Source organism: Pristis pectinata, chromosome 8 (genome assembly GCF_009764475.1).
Source record: "Pristis pectinata isolate sPriPec2 chromosome 8, sPriPec2.1.pri, whole genome shotgun sequence".
In the NCBI taxonomy this organism is placed as follows: Eukaryota; Metazoa; Chordata; class Chondrichthyes; order Rhinopristiformes; family Pristidae; genus Pristis; species Pristis pectinata.
The window spans coordinates 52,067,116-52,092,053 of NC_067412.1; the positions used below are offsets into that span (position 1 = coordinate 52,067,116).

Here is a 24,938-nt window from a genome sequence, read left to right on the forward strand (position 1 = left end):
TATAAGACTACTGAATGGACCTCTTGCACGATAAAGATGAACTCTTGACCTTACAATCTACCTTGTCATGGTCTTGCACCTTATTGTCTACCTGCACTGCACTCTCTCTGTAACTGTACACTATATTATGCATTGTTATTGCTTTTCCATTGTACTACCTCAATGTATTTATGATTTGAAATGACCTGTATAGATGGCAGCAAAACAAAGTTTTTCCACTGTACCTTGGTACATGTGACAATAATATACCAATTACCTATTAAAAGAGTAGAAAGAAAGGTATCCAATAATCTTGCATCTTTTAAAGACTCAGGATATCCCATTTCACATCCAATGAAATGCTTTGTAAGTATTGTTTACTGTTGCAATATTGGAAGCAAGGCAGCCAATTGGTGCACACCATGCTACCATGAAAAGGTATAGGATAATGACAGATTATTTCTTTTCATCTAACTGGGTAAAGGATAAACATTGGCCAGGATACCAGAAGAGCTCCCCAACTCTTTTAATAAAAAGTCCAATTAATGCTCAACAAATAACAGATGAGACAGTGAATTAAAGATTCACTGGAGACTCTCCTAGGAAGCCAGTTGCCAAGCACAATTCTTTGCATCTACTCCTATGCAAAAGTCCTGTTTATAGAGCGGGACATGATTGCAACCATTTGCAGGTCACTACTCTGAAAATTTGACCCAGAACATCACCCTTGCTCTGATGCCACAATGTACAATTGGTATGCAAGACAAGTTTTTCACTGTACCTTGGTACAAGTGACAATAATAAACCAATACCAAGTTAGTTGTCTACAAGATGTTGCAGTTCCCAGTATAGCATTCCTTCCAAATACACACTGGGGCATTAGACCGCCATATTCTTTTTGGGCTGTGGCCTTTACGTACAGGGAATTCCCTGAAATAGGGCCCCACCCAGCACTGGGACCTTGACCTTGGTAAGTAGGTCCTCTACAATTTTGTTTGAAAAAACTTAGCAGATCTCCACCCACCCCAGCACGACATTGTCCATTGGTTATTTCATTTGCATTGGTTGTAGTCTTCAAAAATCCTTAGATTCTGGAACGGTACCAGAACTGCAAATATGATACCTTTATTCAAAAAGTGTTGGACGAATAAAAGAGGCTAATTATAGGCCCGTTAGCCTGATGTCTATTATTGAAAATGCGGTCACAATCAGTAACCAAGGAGGTAATAGCAAAACATTTGGAAAGTTACATTCAGATCAAGTACAGTCAGCAAGGCTCCAATAAGAGGAGACTAAGTCTGATAAATGTATTAGAGTTCTTTGAGGAATTATCAGCCAGGGTAGATAGGGGGGAGGGAACCTTGACATAGAACAGTACAGCACCGAACAGGTCCTTCGGCCCACAATGTTTTGCCGACATAGCTAATATAGTTGGATTTTCCAGAAGGTGTTTGACAAGGTACCATAAGGTTACTTCGTAAGATAAAAGCTCATGATGTTGCTGGTAATATACTGCCATGGATATGGGATTGGTTAATTAGTAGCAAGCAGCGAGTTGGGATAAGAGGGTCGTCTTCAGGTTAGCAACCTGTAACCAGTTGCCGCAGAAATCTGTGCTGATTGTGCATGTTTCTTATGCATGTTACAGACACACATTAATGATTCACTGGAGAGAAGTGTTTGCAGATGATAAAGGAAATTCATGGCGGAGGCGAGAGGGGAGAGGGGAGGGGGAAGGCAAGCAGTGACGAGGAGACAAGCTGTTTACAGAGAGAGATACGTTGGTTAAGTGAGTGGGCAAAGAGTTGGCAAATTGAGTATAATGTGGAGAAAACATAAAGGAGTTCACTTTGGAAGGAAGAATGATAAACAGATAATTATTTAAAAGGAGAAAGACTGCAGAAAGTTACAGCACAGAGGGATTTGCAGTCTTTGTACAAGAAGTGCAGGAAGCCAGCACAGTTATAACAGGTCATCAGGAAGGTTAATGAAATGCTAGCTTTCATTTCAAGAGGGCTGGAGTATAAAATACCTCACTGCAACTGCCCAAGATATTAGTGAGACCACATCTGGAATACCGTGAACAGTTTTAATCCCCTTAACTAGGGGAAGATACATCATCCCTGCAGTTAGTTCAGAGAAGGTTGAAAGAATTCAAAGAATATGGAGGAAATTAAAATAGAGGGATATATGGGAGGAAGGGGTTAGATAGTCTTAGGCGAGGTTTGAAGGTCGGCACAACATTGTGAGCCGAAGGGCCTGTATTGTACTGTACTGTTCTATGTTAAGGTTCACTAGGACGATCCTGGGTATGGGAGAGATTGTCTTATGAAGAAAGGTTCAACAGGTTGAACGTCTACTTACTGGAGTTTAGAAGAATGAGAGGTGATCTTAATGAAACATATCAGATTCTGAGAGGGCTTGACACAGTAAACGAGTAGCCCAGTGGTGCAGTTGATAGAGCCCCTGCCTTGCAATGCCAAAGGCCCGGTTCGATCCCGACCTCAGGCACCGTCTCTGTGGAGTTTGCACTGTAACCAGTGGGTTTCCTCCTGGTGCTCCAGTTTCCACACATATCCCAAAGCTGTGCATGTTGGTGGGTTAATTAGTCACTGTAAATTACCCCAAGTGTGTAGATAAGTGGCAGAATCTGAGAATGAGGGGTGAATTAAAAAATGGGATGAAGGTAGGATTTGTGTAAATGGGTGGTTGATGGTCGGCACGGAGTCGGTGGGCCTGTTGCTGTGCTGTATCTCTACAAGTCGAAATACTGGGGGAGGTTTCCCCTCGTGGGAAAGTCTAGCATCAGAGGGCATAGTCTCAGAACAAGGGGGCACCCATTTGAGAATGAAATGAGCAGGAATTTCTTCTCTGAAAGGGATGAGTGTTTTTGGAATGCTTTGTCCCAGAAAGCCACGAGGCTGAATCCTCATATTTTCGAAGCTGAGGTAGATGGATTTTTAATCAGCAAGGGAATCATGAGTGATGGGAAGAGAGCAAAAAGTGGACAAGGTATTTTGTGTCATCCTTGAAAGCAGGCATGTTTGAGGGGCTGAATGGCCTACTCCTGTTTCCGTCTTTTTTTGTTAAGGGTCACCCTTACTGTCCCTGACCCTGATCACTGGATCAAAGGCCTGGTGACTGACTACCTGCCCGATCCCTGATCTCTGGAAGCCCTTCCCCTCCACCAGGACCCAATGTCCAGCCACGCCACCTCCAGACCCTGATCTTCGGGTGCTCCAGCACTCCCCAGTTTCCATCTCTGGGCACTTCACCCTTCGAGGGGGCTCTCTGACTGATGGCAACAGTTCCTCAGTGACTACTTGTTAACACTAAGGGTTTGGAGACCATTAAGATTTGAAGTTACAGGAATAGTGCTCAACCCTGCGTTAAGATTGAGCACTATTCTTGTATTAAATTTTCTGCCCTAGTGATGCATCTATTGGCCAGTTGCATCACTGCTTGCTTTATAAACAATGTTTTGTGTTCAGTCTGCCAGCTAAGCTACATCCTAAGCTGGACCCTGGATATTACTGGGCTCTTGGGTAATTCCAGTTATAATAGGAAGAGCCCTGGAACTATGAACAAGAATGTTCAAACTAATTCTAATATCTTACTACTATAATATTATATAGGCACATGATGATGTCACTGACCACATGACTTATTCAGCTGACTATGTCCCAATACATTGCATTGCTTTCCTCTTTGCTGTAAACACTTTTTGTGGTCGTACACAGTCACTGCAGATTCAGTATGTTGACTATCTTCCTCAGTGGGTTTGACCTAGCAACTGCACACTCATCCTTTCCAGCAACTGTGGAACTTACAGACTCCTGTCTTGAGTCACAACTGTTCTGTAATAGGTGGACAGGGTGATGAAGAATGCGCATGGCATGCTTGCCTTCATAGGTCGGGGAATAGATTAAAAGATGTAGGACATTATGTTGCAGTTCTACATAACACTGGTTACACCACATTTGGAGTATCATGGGCAGTTCTGGTCACCACACAGTAGGAAGGATGTGGTTACATTGGAGGAGATTCACCAGCTTGTTGCCTGGATCGGAGGACTTTAGTTATGTGGAGAGATTGGATAGGCTGGGCTTGTTTTCTTTGGAGCAAAGGAGGCTGAGTAGGATCTGATAGAAGATTATAAGATTATGAGGGGTTTAGAGAGTGAATTTAGGGTAGATTAGATGGTCAAACTCTTTTTCCCATGGTAGAGGCATCCAAAATAAGAGGGCATAGGTTTAAGATGAGGGAAAGGAGTTTTAAAGAGGATATGAGGGGCAAGTTTTTTTTAAAATACACACAGAGTGGTTGCCATCTGGAATATGTTAACAGAGGAGATGGTAGAATCATATACATTCATGATGTTTAAGCGACATTTAGACAGACACTCAAAAAAGGCAAGGCACAGAAGGATACAGTCCTAATGTGGGCAAATGGGATCTGTGTAGATGGGCAAAAAGGTCGGCATGGAAATGCTGAGCTGAAGGGCCTGCTTCTGTGCTTACAATTCTGTGACTCTGTGAAGGCAGATTCAATGGTGTTCAATAGGGAGTTCAATAAATATCTGAAGGGTTTTGCAGGGATACGCGGAGAGGGAGGGGGAGTGAGACTAGCTGAATTCTCTTATATGGAGCCAGTACTGACTCAGGTGGACCAAATCTCCTCCTTACATACTGTAACCATTGTAGGATTCTGAAGTCTCCCACTGGTCATCCAGACTAGAAGTGCATAACTGAAATGGCTTTCAAACTGAACTGGGAACTTTATTGGACCAAAGGTTTGTAGTAGTATACTGCAGTCTCACTGCTGAGTCTTGTAGTTGGTCACTGATCTCGTGAATAACTTTCTCACCCAATCTAAACTACTTTTCTTTCCCTTGACATTGCCCTAAATTGCCTCCTTTCTTCTCTGCCTTCTACACGAAGCTGTGAAGATGATAATGTATTACCGTCTCAGAAACCAGGTACTTAAGCAAGAAGTTTGCCAGCCCATGTTTCACTGTGAAGCAGAATACTGATAGAGCACTCGATTTACTGCTTCTTTAAACACATGGATAGATGGCTCTGCTGTCCCATTGGAAGCAGGATGACACAGAGCACACGGATATTTGTCACGCAGTAATATAGCACAGAAACAGGTTTTTAGGCCTAACTCGTCCATGCAATCAAGATGTCTATCCGAGCTAGTCCTGTTTGCCCTCGTTTGACCCAAATCCCTCTAAACCTTTTCTATCCATGTACCTGTCTGAAGGTCTTTTAAACATTGCAATTGTACCCATCCATACCACTTCCTCTGGCAGCCTGTTCTATTTACTCACCACCCTCTGTGTGAAAAAGCTTCCCTTCAGGTCCCTTTTAAATCTTTCCCCTCTCACCTTAAACCTATGCCCTCTAGCTTAAGACTCCCTTAGCCTGGGAAAAAGACTGACAATTCACCTTATCTACACCCCTCATGATTTTATATACCTCCATAAAGGTCACCACTTAGCCTTGTATACTCCAGGGAAAAGAAGTCCCAGCCTATCCAGTCTCCCCTTATAACTCAAGCCCTCCAGTCCTGGTAACATTGTCCTGAATAGTTTTTGCACTCATTCCAGATAAGTGAGAACCTGTCCTATAGCTGGGCAACCAGAACTGAGCACAATACTCCAAGTGTGGTCTCGTTAACGACTTGTACAGTTGCAACATGACATCCCAACTCTTGTACTCAGTGCCCTGTCTGATGAAGGCAAGTGTGCCAAATGCCTTCTTCACCATCCTGTCTACCTGTGTCACCACTTTCAGGGAACTATGTACTTGTACCCCAAGGTCTCTGTGTTTTCTAATAATACTCCCCAAAGGCCCTGATGTTTACTGTGCAAGTCCTGTGTTTAATGTTTGATAATGTAACATCACATAAAACTCTTAAACACAAAGTGAATCATGACCTTTTGTTGTGAGCAACTTTGCCGCTCTTGCAAGTGTAGCATGCAACTCTGCAGTGATACGTTCTGCTGTAATACAAGTACCAAGTCTTGCCTTAACCTACTTTGAGTCTGTGTCAGTCATCAGAAAGAGATGATTGCTCTCCTTTGGACAAAAGTTGACATGGCCCCAATGATGTTGCTCTGCACTGCATTGTCCCAGCCTTCTCCAACTCTACCAATGTTCAGGCAATACATAAAACTCCTGACAGTGTGTATGGCAAGTAGGTAACCTACAGTCCTTGAGAACATGTGGACTGCTCAATGACCTTTTTAACATGACTTGTACTTCAAAATCATGTCTATAGATTGGCTATAAAGCTTCAGTTGGACGCTTTTCTGGGCTGATCCATCATGTATTTGTCAAACTGCTTTAGCACTGGTCTTGCCGAAATGTCTGAGCAAGCTCAGTGGCTGCTACCAGGAAAGTCTCAGCCTACGAGTTGCAGTATGAAAATCAAACTTTCACTCACAAAGCGAGATGATTCATGTGGTGATCAGCATCCAGCATCAGTCTGAGCAGCAATCACTTCCACCCAATCAGTTTCCAATCTCAGTAACCAATTATTGATGGCGCTCAGTATATTCCGTGACAATTTAAGTTAAGTCGAGACTGGCCTTTGTAACAGCATCGTGCACTGAGACTCACACAGGGCTTTCAAAACTTGTCCTGAAAATCTCTTATGATTGACCTTCCGTCTTACCGAGGATCAATGACTGAACTGCTCAACATGTGTCCTTCCTCATAATAGGACAGTCAACCTGCACCTCTATCAGATTTCTGTCAGCCGACACTGTAACCTTACAATCACAGAGTTGCTCTTATACAGATGTGACACAAAATACATAGTCATTTGCTGCGGTTATAATATGGTACAGATTTCCTCCTGACTTTATAACAAAGTTTTTTGGCCTGCACTGGCATTTGAAACAGAACTCATGTCTGTTACCCTGCTTTTACAAACTGCTGTGTGTCCATCCTTTTAACATGAATAGTATGGAGGCTCTTTACAAGGACAGTGGCATGGATAATCTAAAACAGGAACTCGTGACTCATTTGGTCACAGTAAGTTGCCCTTTGTTTGGGACCTCTCTTTGTACTCTCCATTACATCCATGCCCAGCATAGGACAGAATTTCCTGGCATTCTTGGCTATCAACTTCAGGGAAGTCATAATTCCTCACTTTTTATGCCCAAAAAGCTCTCAGACCACACACAGACCCACACACAATCCAGAAAGTTTCACTCACTTGGAAAGTTTGAGTGCAATGATGTAATCATTCAGTTACTCCCAAATTTTGACTGCATGTGCTAAATTTATAGCTCTCCACTTTCCCACATAACTGTGGGTTGAAATGTTTTTGTAACCTCTGAATTCTCACCAAATTAGGTCCATATACCATATTCTGGAGCTATCAAGTCAGAGAGTGCAAGATATACATGGGAGAAAATCTCCAGAGCTAATGTTGGTTTCTGTAGCTCCCTTGCTATGGCATTCACTAGCTCAGGAACATCATTTTCAAAGTTCAGCCCATCTTCTGGCATATTTTTATGGTTTCTTTTCCCAATGGGATTTCCCCTCCATTCCCAAAGTCCATGAGGTAGAAACATAACTTTTAAAAGCACAACACTGATTTACATTGACATTACTTTTGAAACATAACCTGTCCTTGTTGCCAATTGATTCATATTGTAAAGTGGACCTTAGATATTGCTTGGGAGCTGGTAAGTTCTACTTACAATTGCAGTTACAGGACACAGGGGCTTCAAACAAGGATGTTTATTTTGTCTTCAACAACAAAGATATAAATATTTACCATGTATAACTGACCACATGACCCTTCTACAGAACTAACTCCTGCACTCAGTCCAGACTTTGTGTGTCAGTGAGCTGTGAAACACAGACCGTTGAAATATAATACTTGTCAAGGAGCGTATTACATTAAGAGCCAAGACATGATGGAGAATATAGATCTCTCAACCTCCCTTATTACTGCAATCTTCACCAGCTCCACAACCCTTCATCTCCACAGCCTCCAGTTCCAGCCTTTTGTTTCCCACTGATCTCTTTTTCCAGAGCAATGCTCAATGTTAAAAGAGGTTAATTTTGGAAGATGTCGACCTACCGAGTGGTCACCATTTGAATCTCCAAACACGCCCTTGAGCAGTTTCCCCGGATCAGGAATTGGTGGGAGGATCAATTTCCGAAGCCTGAAGTGTAAGAAAAGAATTAGCTGGTGTAAGGAACAAAAACCTTGCTCATGGCACCTGATTAAAGAATAAAATCAAATCAATTCTTAGAATATTTTGTAAGCCTGCATTTATCCTCTTTGCCACAGGAGTTAGTTTACTTATCTATTTGTTTTTCAGGATATGAGCATCATTGACAAGGCCAGGATTTATTGCCCATCCATAAATGTCCTTGAGAAGGTGGTGGTGAGCCGCCTTCTTGAACCACTTCAGTCCATGTGAAGGAGGTGTTCCCACAGTGCTGTTGGGGAGGGGTTTCCAGGATTTACACCCAGCAACAATGAAGCAGCAGCAATACAGTTCCAAGTCAGGATGGTGCAGGACTTGGAGAGGAACCTGCAGGTGATAGTGTACCCATATACCTGCTGCTTTGTCCTTGGTGGGAGATGTTGTGGGTTTGGGAGGTGCTGTCAGAGTAGACTGGGTGAGTAAGTGCAGTGCATTTTGTAGATGGTGCACACTTCAGCCACAGGGTACAGGTGGTGGAGGAGTTAAATGTTTAGGGTGGTGGGTGGGATGCTTTGTCCTGAATACTATCAATCTTCTTCAAAGTCATTGGAGCTGCACTGATCTAGGCAAGTGGTGAATAGTCCATCAGAATCTTGATGTGCCTTTCAGTTGGTAGAAAGGCTTTGGGATGTGGGTAACTCACTGTAGGATACCCAGCCTCTGCAGCCTGTGACTGGACTAGTTGATTTTGGTCAGTGGTGAGGACATTAATGGCGGGGGACTTAGTCTGGTCATGCCAATGTATAGTTAGATTGAATGGTTAGACTCTCATGTCAGAGGTGCTCACTGCCTGACACTTCTGTGGTGCCAGTGTTACTTGGCACTTACCAATCCACACCCGAATGATTTCCTGTTCCCTCTGCATGCAGGCATGTGCTGATTCACTTGCTGACAGTCGGCAAATGGAATTATACATCATCCAATCATCAGCAGACATCCCCACTTCTGGCCTCATGAAGGAAGGTCATCAATGAAGCTGCATAACACGACTAGGCCAAGGGACACTGATCTGAGGAACTCCTCCAGTGATGTCCTTTGGCTGGGATGGTATACCTCTGACAACCACTGTCATCTTCCTATGTGCTAGGTATGGTTCCTACTATTAGTAATTGTCAGGACTCAAGGGACTGAATCATAGGGAGAGGCTGGCTAGGACCTTTTTTCCCCTTGGAACTTAGGAGACTGAGAGGTGATTTTAAAGAGGTGTATGAAAACATGAGGAGCATAGTTGACTGAATGTACACAGTTTTTTTCCCAGGGTTGGGGAATCAAGGACTACAGAGCATGAGTTTAAGGTGAGAGGGGAAAGATTTAATAGGAACTTGAAAGGTCTAGACAGTTATAGGCCCAATCCTGGCAAACGGGACCAGCTTGGATGAGCATCTTGGTCGGCATGGACCAGTTGGGCCAAAGGGCCTGTTTCCGTTCTCTATGACAATGACTCTATCTACTCACTTAAGCAAGCAATGAACATTTTTCTACTTGATATCTATTGACTTCAGTTTCAGCAGGACTCCTTGATACTCAGATAATGCCTAGCTCTGTGAAGTAGTTTGTTTTGGAGAAACCAAGCCAGACCTCAAGAGCAGCCAGTGACACAAGTGCTACAACCAAGAGGCCAGAGATAAATTGTTCATCTTTGCAAAACAGACAAATATCTTAAAGTAGATTATGGAAATGTGCAAACAAGTCTCTTACTTACTTCTTCAGGTTTGTGAGGAAGGTGATCGCAATTGCAGCCATCAGTATAGGGATGAAGATAAGTAAAGCAATGCTCCAATTCCATGCTTCTCTGATGTCCTCTCCTGTGGAGGACATAGTTTTATTTATGACAGACAATTATGTTCCAGTCTTTTCAAAATGGTACACTCATAAATTTTGGGCCAATAAAATCTTCATGACACAATAAGCTGGCACCCAGAATCATGATCAGAGCGCCCCCATCTTTCAGATGCCATAATGGGTATTCAGCTCTCCAGTAGAGCGGTAAGGGAATGTGAGCTTACTTGCCGCTTGCCACATTGGATGGGCTTCTCCCTCACCAATGAGAAGTGGCGAAGGCATTGAAGAACTAATGTACGTAAAGCCTAATGCTTCAGAGAGGATCCCTATTTCCTTGGCCTTTCCCAATACCCAGATCACTATACAGTGAACTCACTCAGCAGCCCACAGTCAGTGTACAGGATGAGATAGACCACCTGGTTGAGTGGTGCTGCAATAACAATCTCACACTCAACGTCATCAAAACCAAGGAGCTAATCGTTGGCTTCAGAAAGGGGAAGTCAGGAGACCACATACCAGTGCTCATTAGTGGGTCAGAGGTGGAGAGAGTAAGCAGCTTCAAATTCCTGGGCATGAAAGGCTTGGATGACCTGTCCTGGGCCCACCGCATAGGTGCAATCATGAAGAAGGTGTGCCAGAACCTCTACTTTCTTAAGATGAAATACTCTAACAAACTTCTACAGATGCACTGTAGAAAGCATCCTGACTGGTTTCATCATGGACTGGTATGGCAATTCCAATGCACAGGAACGCAAGAGGCTACAGAGAGTAGTGGACACAGCCTGGTCCATCATGGGCACAGCCCTCCCCACCATTGACAGCATCTATAGGAGGTGCTGCCTCAAGGCAGCCACATTTATCATCAAGGATCCCCACCACCTTCTTGCTGCTACTGTCAGACAGAAGGCACAGAAGCCTGAAGTCCCACACCACCAGGTTCAGGAACAACTACATTCCTACAACCATCAGGTTCTTGAACTGACCTGCACAACCCTAATCCTACCTCAGCAACTGAACATCACAGATCACCTCTTGCACTAACCATGGACTTGTCTTCGATCGTGTCTTTTGTGTTTTTTTGCACTTTCAATTTATGTATAATTTATGCATAATGTATAATTTATATTCTGTGTGTTGTTTATACCTATAGCCTGTGATGCTACTATAGGTTTCTCATTGTACCTGTACCTCACCGTACTTGTGTATGTGACACTAAACTCGACAACTTAATGGTGCCAACCAGCAATGAGAACCACTTACTGGCAATGCTAACATGGTCTCTGCTGGACTTACAGATCTGTTGACTGAAGCAGGTAGTGCCACTGCCTCACAGCTCCAACAACAGGTTCGATACTGACCTCAGGAGTTTGCACATTCTGCATGACCTAGTGGGTTTCTGCTGGGTGCTCCGGTTTCCTCCCACATCCCAAAGATGTGCAGGTGATCTACCTGTGGTCCATGAGCTCTTTGTTGAACTCACAAGGGACACCTATAAACATTCTCCCCAATGATAGGCTGGAGTAGGATGACCAAATTTTGGTTTAACCCACAATCCAGGTTTCCCCTGGGTCCTCCAGACTTGGTATTGATATCGGTTTATTATTGTCACTTGTACTGAGGTACAGCGAAAAAGTTGTCTTGCATACCGTTCGTACAGATCAATTCATTACACACTGCATTGAGGTAGTACAGGATAAAAACAATAACAGAATACAGAGTAAAGTGTAAAAGAACATTATTAGTAATAGTTAGTGACATAGAATTTAAATTTAAAAGTGTGGAACTATTATAGTAAAAGTAATGAGTACATCTACAGAGAGCAGCTTGCAAGAGTTGCCACACTCCAGTGCTATCTTGCCTGCCTTGTATGTTCCCCGTCATCAGGCTTACAAACTCAGGAGGAGCCTTTCTTCTTTTCAGGATGTCTCAAAGTGCCACAGTGCCTAATTTTGACATCACTGTTTCAAGGCAGGGAACATGGCAGTCAATTTGAACCTAGAAATGTCCCACAAACAGCAGCAAGGTTAACAGCAGATAATTTGTTGCCTTTGAACTGAAGATCTCCCTTAGAATATTAGGGGCAGCAAATGGTATCACTGCCACACAGCCACACCAACCTGCTGTCCATGTGGAGTTTACACATTCTCCCTATGGGTTTCCTCCGAGAGCTCTGGTTTCCTCCCATAAATCCGTTAGTAGGTTAACTGGCCATGGTAAATTCCCCTCTCGGTAGTGTAGGTGGTGGAAGAATCAAGGGAGAGTTGATGGACATGTGAGAGAGAAGAGGTTACAGGGAAGTAACTCTGATGGGATTGCTCTGAGATTCATTGCTGAATGCCCTCTTTCTATGACAGAAGAAAACAATAAGCAGCTTAAAATCAAGGCTCTCAGGTGAGCCGACAAGATCTCGGAATTCTTTGAAGTAAAGCAGTGAAGTTCGCTCCCACATGCTGGATGACACATCAAGTACTAGAGGACATATATTTAAGGCAAGAGGGGAAAGTTTAAAGGAGGCGTGCAGGGCAAGTGTTTATTTTTCCACACACAGAGAGTGATGGGTGTCTGGAACAGACTGCCAGGGGTATTGGTGGAAGCAGATATGATAGTGATGTTTAAGAGGCTGTTAGATAGACACAATATGCAGGAAATGGAGGGATATGGATCATGTACAGGCAGAAGGGATTTAGTTTAATTCGGCATTCTGCTCTTTGCGGGATCTGTGGGCCAAAGCGCTTGTTCCTGTACTGTTCTATATTCTATAATAACATTTATTCCTGAACAAACAGATTAAGTAGTCTTTTATTTAATTGAACCCCATGGAAGTTCTCCGTAGGTAAACCAACTGTCAAGTTTCTACGATTATTTGTAGGAAACCATAAAGGGAGTATTATTAAAATTTCAGACTGCATTTTATTGCTTTCCTAAAGGCAGATGGCTAATTGAAGTCGATGATTTACCAAAATTTTCCTCAGGACTCCATTCACTCCATATTCCTGAACTTCCACAAATGGTGTACTTGACTCGCACTTGGATGGTGTTCTTTGACTTATTATCTGTGCCAGTGATGTTCTCTCCTCGGGTTATGAACTGGAAGTGAGAAGTATTTATGAGGCTAAAAACAAATATTCTGCAGAGCAAGTTAATTCAATGGAAAGAAATTAATCCAGCAAGAAATTAAAGCTGTCACAAAAAACATTTCATTGCAAAGTAAATCAGTTATTGGGGTGAACAGTGAGTTAAATTCATTATATAATACTGCATAAATCGTTGTTCCATCTACACTGAGTGGGACTGTGGTCAGCGCTGAATTAAAAGATCTCGCTGTCTTAGAAAAGAATCAGAGAGCTTCAACCTGAGTGACTCGTGGGATGGAGGAAATCGGTGAGGAATGTTTGTACACATTGGCCAGGTTATCGCAACAAAAGAGATTGAGAGAATGACAGATTTGCTGCATTAGGATGCAGAGGCACTGAAAATGTCGACCGCATGAAATTATTTCAACTTGCCCATTACACTGTCCTATGTTTGAACGAAAGTGAATTCAAAACAAATGGCAGAACATCAGCTTGAGGGAGCACGTGATAAAGGCATTGCAAGAAGTAGTCAATGTCAATTCATTCAGATGAAAACCAGATTGATTTCATTCAGAAAATAACACTTCGGGAAAAAATTCTCTGAGTGATTTGAGACTTGCCATGAGTGACGGCAGCATGCTTGGGAGAGGGATTTAGGTCCTTTGGTTCCTCAAGCTCTCTTCCACCAGGTTTTCCTCACCTCTGAACCAGATGAAGATTAATTGAGAGAGAGCAAATGCCATTATTAATACTGTAATCAAAAACTATCAAGATGGTAGAAAGCCCATAATGGCAAATTAATCCATATTCATCCCAGTATATGTCAATTTATTGTTCTATAAAACTTCCTTTTCCTGATACTGCCTCCCATTCACTGTCAGAATTCACCAGGCTGGTTGCCGGGACAGCGGGTTTTCCGTATGAGTAGAGATCAAGTAGATTAATTATGGAAAATGATGGGAGATCTTATTGAAACCTAAACTATTCTTCCAGGACACAAGATGGGTGGAGAGAGGATGCTCCTCTTACTGAAGAGACCAGAATCAAGGGTTACAAAATCAAATTAAGGGATAGACTATTTAGGGCAAAGAAACAGATAAATGTCTTCACTCAGAGTATAATGAATCTTTGCATTCTTCACACTGGAGGGCTGCGGAGGCTCAGGAGTAGGTTCATTCAAAACAGAGAATGATACATTTCTGCTATTAAAAAAAGGGAATAAAGGGATACTGGGATTTTTCAGGAAAATGGAACAGAGGTAGAAGATTAGCCATGATCTTGACAAATGATACAGCAGCTTTAAATTCATGGTCGTTAACATATCGGATGACCTGTCCTGGGCCCAGCATATAGATGTAATCACAAGGAAAGTGCGTCAGCATCTTTACTTCCTTGAGGTCAAGGAGGTTCTGTTTGTCACTGAACACTCTAACAAACTTTTACAGATGTACAGATGTATCCTGACTGGTCGCATCATGGTCTTGTATGGCAAGTCAAGGAACACAAGAAGCAGCGGAGAGTAGCGGACTTAGTCCAATACATCATGGACACATCCCTCCTCACTATCAATAATATCTACAGGAGGTGCTGCCTCAAGAAGGCAACATCCATCAAAGATCCCCATCATCTGGGCCATGACATCTTCTCACAGCTACCACTGGGTGAGAGGTACAGAAGCCTGAAGTCCCACACCACCAGGTTCAAGAACATCTACTTCCCTTCAACCATTTGGTTCTTGAACCAACTGGCCCAACCTTAATCACTACAGTTTAGCAACACTATCACCACTTTGCATTAAAACTGACTTTTTTTTTGTTCTAATTGTGTTCTTTCTTGTAAAAATTGTTTAATTTATGTTTTTCTTGTGAATGCTACTTATACGATGCTATGTGCCTGTGATGCTGCTGCAAGGAAGTTTTTCAATGCACCTGTGCATACATGTACTTTACTCATAACAATAAACTCGACTTTGACTTTGAGTTTGAAAGGTACACTCCTGCTCTCAATTCTTACATTCTTGTGCTGATTAACCTCTGCCATTTCTTTAACCCATGATCTTCCACTCATATAGCTAAATCCCAATCTTGGTTGCTCACTCATCACATTTCTACAAGGTCGCATAGAACAGAGAGAGAGATTTGTCAGTTTGTTAAAGCTCTGCTTCTGTCACACAGTTTAACAATCATTTATCAATTGCAGAGGCACTCACCTGATAGACTGTCCAGGAGCTGCTCTTGCTGCTCCTAATTCTTACTTCATATTTCAAACACTGTGGCTTCCAATCATCAGGGATCTCCCAGGTTACGTAATGCCCTTCAGGAATTTTCATCACACTTATTCCCCAAGGAGGGCACAATTTCACTTCAAGAAAGTGGAATATTGTGACAATATCAGTTGCAATGTTTCCCAGTAAAACATGTTGTAATGCTACTGTAATACAGAACCCTAAAACTGGGCTACTGCTTTAAGCAAGGTCAAAATTGGTATTTTAATCACCTGGGATTTTTGTGGGATTGCTTTCCTCAGCTTCACTCCAAAATTTGCATTTATCAATGCTAAATTTCGCAACACAATGCTAAACCAGGGATCAGAAATGACAGTCGGCTTTGTTGAATCTCAACTGATGCCACATTACTAGCAATAGTCAGCTTTCATGGAGAACATCACCACCACAACAGGTGCGCTTCAGAAAAAGCACAGAGAGAACAGAATCACATATAGGTCGGACTCACCAATGGTTGTGTCTTGCAGCACATAAAGGGAATTATGCAGTTGGGATTTCACAGCAACCCAACAATTTCATGGTCACTTTTACGACTGACAATCTTTTTTCTTTTCTGCATAATTACTGCTTCAAAAATCTCGATCTACACAGTCAAATTTGAACATTTTGTTTTTAAGTTATTCATCTTTCAGGATGTGGCCATTGCTGACAAGACCAGCATTTATTGCTGCTTCCTGGTAGGCCCTCACATTTCAGAGGTCAATGACACAGCTGTAAGCCTGAAGTCACATACAGACCAGACCAGGCAGGGTTCCTCTCCAGATGGGTCAGTGTTCATTAGTATGAATGACTAGCTCTTTTAAAATCACAGATTGTTAACTCAATTTAAACTCCACGGCTGCCACGGTGGGAACTTGGATCCCCGGACTATCCGTCCAGACCTCTCAAGTACTGGGCCGCTTATTAAACCACAGCACCTTCTCCTTCCTTTCACAGTAATAATTCTTCTACCATACCCATCAAAAATGATTTTTGGTTAAGTGGATGAAAATATCACAAGATGGCACAGCTGGTCGAGCCGCTGCCTAACAGTACCAAAGACGTGTGTGTCTGTGGAGTTTGCACATTCTTCCTGTGATCTCATGGGTTTCCCCTCGGGTGCTCTGGTTTCTTCCCACATCCCAAAGATGTCTGGGTCAATTTATTGGCTGAACTAAAAGAGGGATATATGTAAGCATGAGAATAAGGTAGAGAGAACTAAGGAGAGGGAGAAAGGGAGCTGATGGGTTTGGTCCCCTGAACTTGATGGGCCAAATGGCCTCCATCCAAGTTGAAATAAGTATCAGCAATGTAAATATCCTGCAGAATTATTTGAAAAACAGGGTAACCGTAGCCAATCCTGGCCAATATTTATTCCTGATTTAACATCACCGAAACAGTTTATAAAGTCAGTTGCTCTGTGGGATCTTACTGTGTTTACATTGGCTGCCTTGTTACTAATCTCCTGAGCTTTTTGATGAGGGAGCTGAGTGTGTATAAGAGCAGCGTGGTTGTTGCTGTGTGGATGGACTTTCTGACAGAGTTAATAAAATGCTTCTAATCAGAGTTTTTACAAGAAGAAAATCAACAGCGTGTAGGAGACAGGATAAAAGGAGCAGGAGGAACATGGTAACACAGCCGTTAAAAAGGACAGGCAATGAAGGGGATGAACAACAAAGGCACCCTAATGTTCAGTATCTGTTTATGATATGAAAAGACAAAGCAAGGTCAGGAATAGGCCACTCAGCACAGTCTCCTGCACTGTTTACTAAGATTGGGTCTGATTTGATTGTAATCTTGACTCTGCATTCCCATCTACCCACTGAAACCTTTCACCCTCTTTCTTATCAAATACCTACAAACCACTACTTTAAAAATAATCAGCCTCTGCTTCCATTGACCTTCAAGGAAGAGGGAAGAAATTTTGCCTCATTCCTGCCTAAAGGGGCAACATTTATTTTTAAAAAGTGATTCCTAGTTCCAGATTCTTGCACAAAAGGAGACATCCTCTCCCCAACCACCCTGTCAAGACCCCTAAGGAATCTGACACGTTTTCAATCAAGTCCACTCTCGCTTTTCTAAACTCCAAGTGCATACAAACCCAGCCTGTACAACCTACCCATTCAGAGTCTGTATACTTTCTCTAAATGCATCATTCCTTACACAAGGAGACAAAGTCTGTACACAAAAATCCAGATGTGCTCTCACCAGTGCTCCAAACAACTGACACACAGCCTCCCTACATTTGCATTCAATCCTCTTTGCAATCAACAATGACATTTCCTAACTACATGCTGTACCTTCAGGAGCTGTTTGCACATTATAGACAAGAACTTCCAGATTCCTTTGCAATTCAGAGTTCTGCAATCTCTTGCCATTGAGACAATGCACTCCTTTGATTTAAAAGCAAACTTTACCTGCCAAAATGGCCAGTTTCACATTCTCACACCATTTGCTTTAACGATTTGGACTTGAAGACACAATTTCCAAACTTGGGATTGAAGCAAAAAAAAAGCGAAAAAGATATTAATTAGAATTAAAGAGTGCACAGACGGGCTAGTCGATAAGTAATTAGAAGAGGAAGATCAATGCAAAAGGAGAGGATACATTTTGCTAGAAAATGAAAGACTATATAAGCTACTTAGAGGAAGTAAGAGCAAGTCTTTGAGGGTGGCACTTTGTTAAGAAAATGGGATACTGAACTTTACAAAGTGATACCGAGTATTAACACTGGAAGTTTTACTAGGCCTGTATATAATGTCAGTTCAACCCTCTCTCCAGTATCATGCCCAATTTTGAGCACAACATTTGCAGAAGACCATGAGGGTTTGGGATGAGGAATTATTGTTACATCAACAAAACTGAAGCTGGGGTTTTTCTCTGTAGAACAAAGATAACCCTTGTGTCAAACAAGTTCTTGTATGTCTTTCCTGGAGGAACCAAGAAGCCAATAATAACGAGGAACTCAAAAGTAATACTATAAGACAAGACAAAAGAATGAATTAAAAAAACAGCACAGTGGTGCAGCTGGTAGAGCCACTGCTTCACAGCTCCACAGCTCCAGTGACCCAGGTTCAATCCCGACCTCAGGTGCTGTCTGCATGAAATTTACACGTTCTCCCTGTGACTGCACACATTCTCTCCCACGTGCAGGTTGGTAGATTAACTGGCTGCTATAAATTGCCACTTAGTGTGTAGGTGAGGGGTAGAACCTGGGGAGAGTTGATGGGAACAAAATGGGATCAGTATAGAATGTGTGCAAAAATGGGTGCAGACTTGATGGGTTGAAGGGCCTGTTTTTGTGCTGTATCTCTGTGTGACCAAATTACCAGATCAAAAAAGGGAAAGAAGAAATTAAACCCCTGGGGCTGCACACAATGTTCCAAAAGAGGAGGCTGCAGAGACAGTGCTGTGATCCACCAAAAGTTTCCAACAGTGTTATCATGCTTCTTATCCTGTAGTTTCCTGCACACCAATTGTTATCTGCTAGTGCTGGCAATTTGGGGAAGTTTGATAATAACAGTGACTGCTAATTTCCTGGGTTAAATATTGACATAATAATAATTGCCAAGATCATAGAGATTTTGAATGCAGACATATTAACGCTCATGCAGCATTAAACGCTGCCCTTGATATAGCTGGAGTTAAAATATAAAATGCTGGAAATATTCAGCAGGGTCAGGCTGCATCTGTGGGAAGAAAACTCAAGAAACAGAAAGGGTTTTCGGGTCGAAGAACCTCCTTCAGAGCTGGGAAGGAGACAAAAGACACTGATTAAACTGCAGGGAGGATGGGGGTGTGGGAGGAGAATGTCTTTAATTAGGTGAAACTAGGTTGACCATGGGAATAAGCTGCAAACAGGGTTTTCTGGTCAATTAATGAACGCGAGCAGTTAGAGAGTGAGAATATAGACAAAAGAATGTAGAGCTGCAAAATGCAGAACAGGAGGACAAGCCCAGCAGAGAGAGACAAAAAACCTAGTCAAAGGGATTCTTTCTTGTTCAGGTTGAGTACCAGCATATTGCTTACAGAAGGTGTAGGGGGGTTTTGTTTAATCTATCTACTGAAACTGCATTGTCCCTGTGATTGGGGGGGTGGGGTGTCACTTTATCAAATGAGAATGGATTCTAGTGCAAAATCCAAAAAAACTGTAGATGCTGGAAATCTAAAACAAAAACAGAAAATGCTGAAAATATTCAGCAGATCAGGCAGCATCTTGGGAAGAGAATGGATTCTAGACCTACTTACACCTATAATGATATAGTGAAGCTAGTTAGCCCATTCGCTCTAGACTGGATCCACACAGACCAACCCCCAGCGGCCCCATTCCACCTTAATTTCCCTGTACACTTGCAGTTTATTTCTTTGCACACGTCAGCTTCTCTTTCCTGTATTATTTTTTGCCATTAACCTCACTAAAGGGGCAATTTACAGCAGTTTATCAGCACGTCTCTGGGACAAAACCAGAGCGCCCAGGGAAACGCACGTGGCCACAGGGAGAACATGCAAACTCCACACACGGACAGTGGCAGATGTTGGGGATCGAACCTGGGTGTCTAGAGCTGAGGCACTAACTGTTGCAGCACTGTGTTGCCTAACTCAATTTCCTTTTAAAAGTCAAATATTTTAATCCCATCAGCTCGCCTTTCATTTGACTCATGACTGAGAGGTGGATGGACCTTGAGCCATCCTGCTCCACCATGCTGTCTATTCTGTAGGTTACCATCAATACCCAGGGTGCAAACCACTTCGAGAAGCAGTACTGTGCACTGTCAGTGCATTCCCCCTGAGGAAGCAATGAGGGGGCTGCTTTAGTCAGGTAACAAATAGAAATCCAATCACATCTATTTCACCGTCACATCCCAGTTGGCATGAATGGGACTGACCAAGAAACCAGACATATCTTACTAAGACTGATGTTGATGGCATAGAACTTGTCACATACCGAAAGCCGAGTGGTCCAGCTTGTGGTAGAAGGGTTTTATCTTTACAGTGGCACTTACTCCTGCAACCCGACTGTTCAAATCCTTCTTATCATCGAACTGGTCACGTTGAACTTGGCAACCTACGTGTCTGCCATTTTTTAAGATGTATTTGGTGCAGTTCTGAATGGTGTCCATGCTTTCTTGCCTGAAAGATCACAACACACATTTAGTTCCTGTATACACAATACACACAACAGATTAAAGCTTGGTGCACAGTTTAATGACTCAACACTCAATTACCAGTAATGGAAGGTATAAATCGTGTCAGGAGGTGCCATGCTTCCGATGATCCAAGTACAATTTACATATTCAAAGTTGTAATAAACACAGGAGAAGTTTGTGACGGCAGTATTATCATCACCTACAAAAAGAAACAACGGAAAGAATATCAGACTGAATTACCAAGCAGGGAATCAAGATTCTCTTGCTTACTCTTTCTAAAACATCAACTCAAACCTTAACCTGTGTATCTGACACATTGTTAGCAGGAAACTCTGTCACAAAAGCAAAACAAGCTTAAAAGCCCACAGGCAGATTTATCAAGCTGAACTTTCATGCACAACAGCCCCTAATTTACTAATTATTTACTACTTTTAAGCTGACTTCAGCAGTTCATGAGTAGTCACAGTTAGTTGGACTCTCCCAAGTACGTAGGTCTGGTTAGCAGTTAAACATCAAGGCACTGACTCACTACAAATAGTAGAGGGGTTGAAGATTAAAAGGCACAGGTTTAGGATAAGAGGGAAAGAGGTTCAAAGGGAATCTGAGGAGGATTTTATTTTTACCTGGGGATTGCTGCAATCTCCTTGTGACAGCCCTGCAAACACTTGAAGGATGTGTTGTTTAAGAAGGACATGAGTGGCATTGTGCTTTGTACATAGAATGTACTAACTTGATGACACAATATATAGACTTGGCAACAATGAATGTAAAGAAAGCCATGTGCTGTCTACCTGTATGTACATATTTTTAAATGAATAAAGTTTGCTTTTGAAATAATAGAGGATGGTTGCACTGCCTGATGGGGTGGTGAAGGCAGAGATTATCACAACATGCACTTGAATTGTCAGGGCATAGAAAGCTAAAGACCAAATGCTGGTAAATGGGATTAGCGTAGATGGACCCCAAATGGTCAGCATGGATGTGGTGGGAAGAAGGACTGGTTTCTCTGCTGTGTTATCTCTCCTGATTTTGGCATATGTGCTTTGATGTTAGCTGCTAGGATCTGCAGATTGATTTTTATACCTCAACTCAGCAAACACACAGCAGAGGATCATACATTTTAGTCACCTTTCATGTTCTGTCCTGGTCTCAGGTCAGAGCTGCCAGAGGAATATGCGTTTGGGAACGGGGGGTTTGGGGGAGGGCACGGAGTATCCTTGATATTGGACTCTAACACTGCATCAGTTCAAACATGAAAAGGGAAACCCGAGTAATCATGGTTATTTGGATTCTCCCAAGTACACAAGTCTGGTTAGCAGTTAAACATCACAACACTGACTGACTCACCACAAATAGTAGAAGGGTCTAAAATTAGAGGGCAGGTTTAAGGTAAGAGGGAAACTTGATCAGAGGAAAGTTTTTTTTTTGATTGGCACTCATCACTCTCTCAGCTAATACATCAGTGCTTGTTGAAGCTGAGCAACATTGAAGTGGGGATGATACAACAGTGAGGCAGTTCTAGATCCTTCATGAAGAGCAGCACTATCTGAAATGTAATTCTCTTTCTTTCACTGCAGATACTGCCTGACCTACTGAGTATTTCCTGCATTTTGTTTTTATTTCAGGTTTCTGGTATCTGCAGGTTATTTTTTGATTTTTTTTTAAGCGCCAAAAATAACAAATCATTCCATCGGCGTTACAATGCAGGACTACAGACATCAGTGGAAACAGTGAACATTGCACAGAGGGAAGTGATCAAACAATCAACAGGGCAGGTCGAAGCTATGCTGCTTTGCCAAATCCAACTCAGAACGGTGATGGAGAAGTAAGAACTAAATGAATGAACATCCCCACCCTTGGGGATGGCACAGTCCAGTGCATGGATGTGAGGTACAAAGTCAAAGGCTTTACAAAACCATGAGTAAGTTTCCCCCAAGAGTTCTGATTTCCTCCCACATCCCAAAGATGGGTGGCTTGGGAGGTTAATTGGCCTCTGTAAATTTCCCCTAGTACGCAGAATCTGGGGGGAGTTGATGGGAATGTGTGGAGAATAAAAATGGGCTAGGGTAGGATTAGGGTAAAATGGTTGACAATGAGTGCAGACTCTGAGGGCCGAAGGGCCTGTTTCCATACTGTGACTCAAGATTGTTCACCTCATACACTCCTGCAATAACAGACGCCAAACAGGAATAAAAAGAGAGGAATTCCAAGATCAAGTTAACATCCTTTCACACCGAGGTAGCATTTGATCAATTACTATTGGCAAAACTAAATTGAATAGACAGCAGGGATAAAGCATTTGATTGGAAGCTGGCTGTGGCTGTTGGAAGCCAATCACGTCAGCCCAGGACACCACTGCAGGATTTCCTCAGGTCAGTATCACAAACCCAGATATCTTCAGCTGGTTCATTACCTCCCCCTCCGGTAGAAGGTCAGTTGTTTGTGCAATACCACTTCCCTAAATGTACAGTGGTCAGTTCCATTTGCAACTTGTCAGATGATGAAAGAGAGCACGCTGGATGTGGCAAGACCTAAACAACATTCCGGCTCGGGCTGATAAGCAGAGAGAAACAATCCTGTTATACAAGTGCTGGCAACAGCTGCTTCCAAAATGAATGAGTTTTACTATCTATCCCTAACATTAAAGATTAATAAGAAAGGAAAAAAGAAATGGATGGCAAGATAAATTGAGCCAGAAATATAAAAACAGATGTTAAGAGTTCCTATAGATATTTAATCAGCAGAAGAGTTCACTGGGTTGTTCCTATAGAGTGTGATACTGGGAATTAATAATGGAAATCTAGGAGCCAACAGATGTATTAAACTGGTACTTTGATTCTGAAAACAACTGGAAATGTGATATATAACAGAACATGTCGGAAATACTCATGTCTGTCAGGCAGCATCTATGGAGAGAGAAACAGTCAATGTTTCATGTCAAAGACCTTTCACTAAAACTCACGTTCCTAATTATAAACTGCAGAGAGGATAGTGGAAGGATGAATAGGACAAAGGGAAGATCCTTGTTTGAGAGAGATGTTAAAGCTGTGAAATGCAGGTCAGAGCTGTTGCTGAACCCCAAATCAAAAGGAGAATGTTGGAAATGTCCAGCAGGTGCTGTGTCAATGGAGAGAAAAAAAAAGTTAATATTACAGATGGCAAAAGCCACAGAACAGCTGACCAGTTCTGAAACAAACAGAAGCAGCAAAATATTCTATTCAACAATTTCAGATAACGTGTCCTATGGGCTGCAATGTGCCCAGATGGAAGATGTGCTGCTTTTCCTCGAGCTTATCTTGCACCCCGTTGGAAGAGTGCAATAGACCACAGACCAATAGATCAGCGTGGATGGAGAATAAAAGTGAATGTAACTGGCAGTTCAGGTTTACCTTTGTGGACTGAATGCAGGTGCTCCACAAGGCAGTCATATAATCTGTGTTTGGTCTCCCCAGTGTAGAGGAGATCACATTGTGAATACCAAATGCAGCTCACTAGATTGGAAGTGCACATGAATTGCTGCTTTATTTGGAAGGACAGTGTGTATTGTAGGAGAGATCAAACACTGATTATCCTGTTTACAATTGCAATGGTAGAATGTAGGGAAGCAACTAAATTCTATGGTACATGAGCATGAACAGAGAAGCTAAGGTTTCATGTTCTCTGAACTGCGAAGCTGAGAGACAAAGTGATAAGACTGTTAAAAATAGCACATGGGATTCCAGGCTTTATAAGTGGAAATGCAGTGAATCAAAAGAAAACTAGTTACGGTAAATCTTAGTAGTTCACTAGCAAGGCTTCAGCTGGGCCATGTGTCTAGTTCAGGGTGTCGCACTTTAGGAAGGATGCAGAGGGGATTTACTGGGACAGTATCAGGAATAATGGACTTCAGTTATGTGGACTGGTGTAGCTGGAATTGGAAGCAGAGCGGGATAATAGTGGTACTCAAAATCTTTCTTTTTGATGGATTAAGGTTAAATGTCTAGAAAATGGACTGTGTAGTGCCACATCTTTGTAGATTGCACACTCAAATTTCAGTGACAAGAAATTTAATTGAGAATTGGGTCTCCATACGAGTTGCATGGTGAGGAATTGTACTGCGACTTCTGTATGCAACATAGAAACCACTTAAGGCATTTTCAATTGGTCTGCAGCATCAGGTGGAGGGAGACTGGAGCACTGCCTCCACCACCTGGCTCTGTATAACCTGAGGAGGGACTATCGAAGGACACTGCATGCCACTACTAGAATACAACTGAGGCAGGTCTCCTTCAAGATAGAGTTCTGCATGGGGCCATTGACCCCAACACTCTTCAGATCACAGCCTCACCCTTGTCAGCCTCCCCAGTCCGACTCCCACCTCAGCTTGACCCAATTAGCTCATGATCACCAACATGACTACTAACTGCACACCCCCAACCAACTAAAATCCTTCACAGCTACCAGTCCCATGCACCAAT

At 42.5% G+C, this 24,938-nt stretch overlaps 1 protein-coding gene across 1 annotated transcript in view; it reads right to left on the reverse strand.

The window, feature by feature from the left end:
• Window positions 1-24,938, reverse strand: part of LOC127573206 (interleukin-13 receptor subunit alpha-1-like) — a 43,710-nt gene that overhangs the window by 2,769 nt on the left and 16,003 nt on the right. Inside the window, exons 4-9 of the mRNA XM_052021207.1 lie at window positions 20,560-20,680; window positions 20,280-20,464; window positions 15,281-15,432; window positions 12,955-13,084; window positions 9,918-10,020; window positions 8,083-8,167 (exon numbers count right to left, since the gene is read on the reverse strand). Coding sequence (XP_051877167.1) covers window positions 8,083-8,167; window positions 9,918-10,020; window positions 12,955-13,084; window positions 15,281-15,432; window positions 20,280-20,464; window positions 20,560-20,680 — 776 coding nt within the window. The remainder of the gene's footprint in view (window positions 1-8,082; window positions 8,168-9,917; window positions 10,021-12,954; window positions 13,085-15,280; window positions 15,433-20,279; window positions 20,465-20,559; window positions 20,681-24,938) is intronic.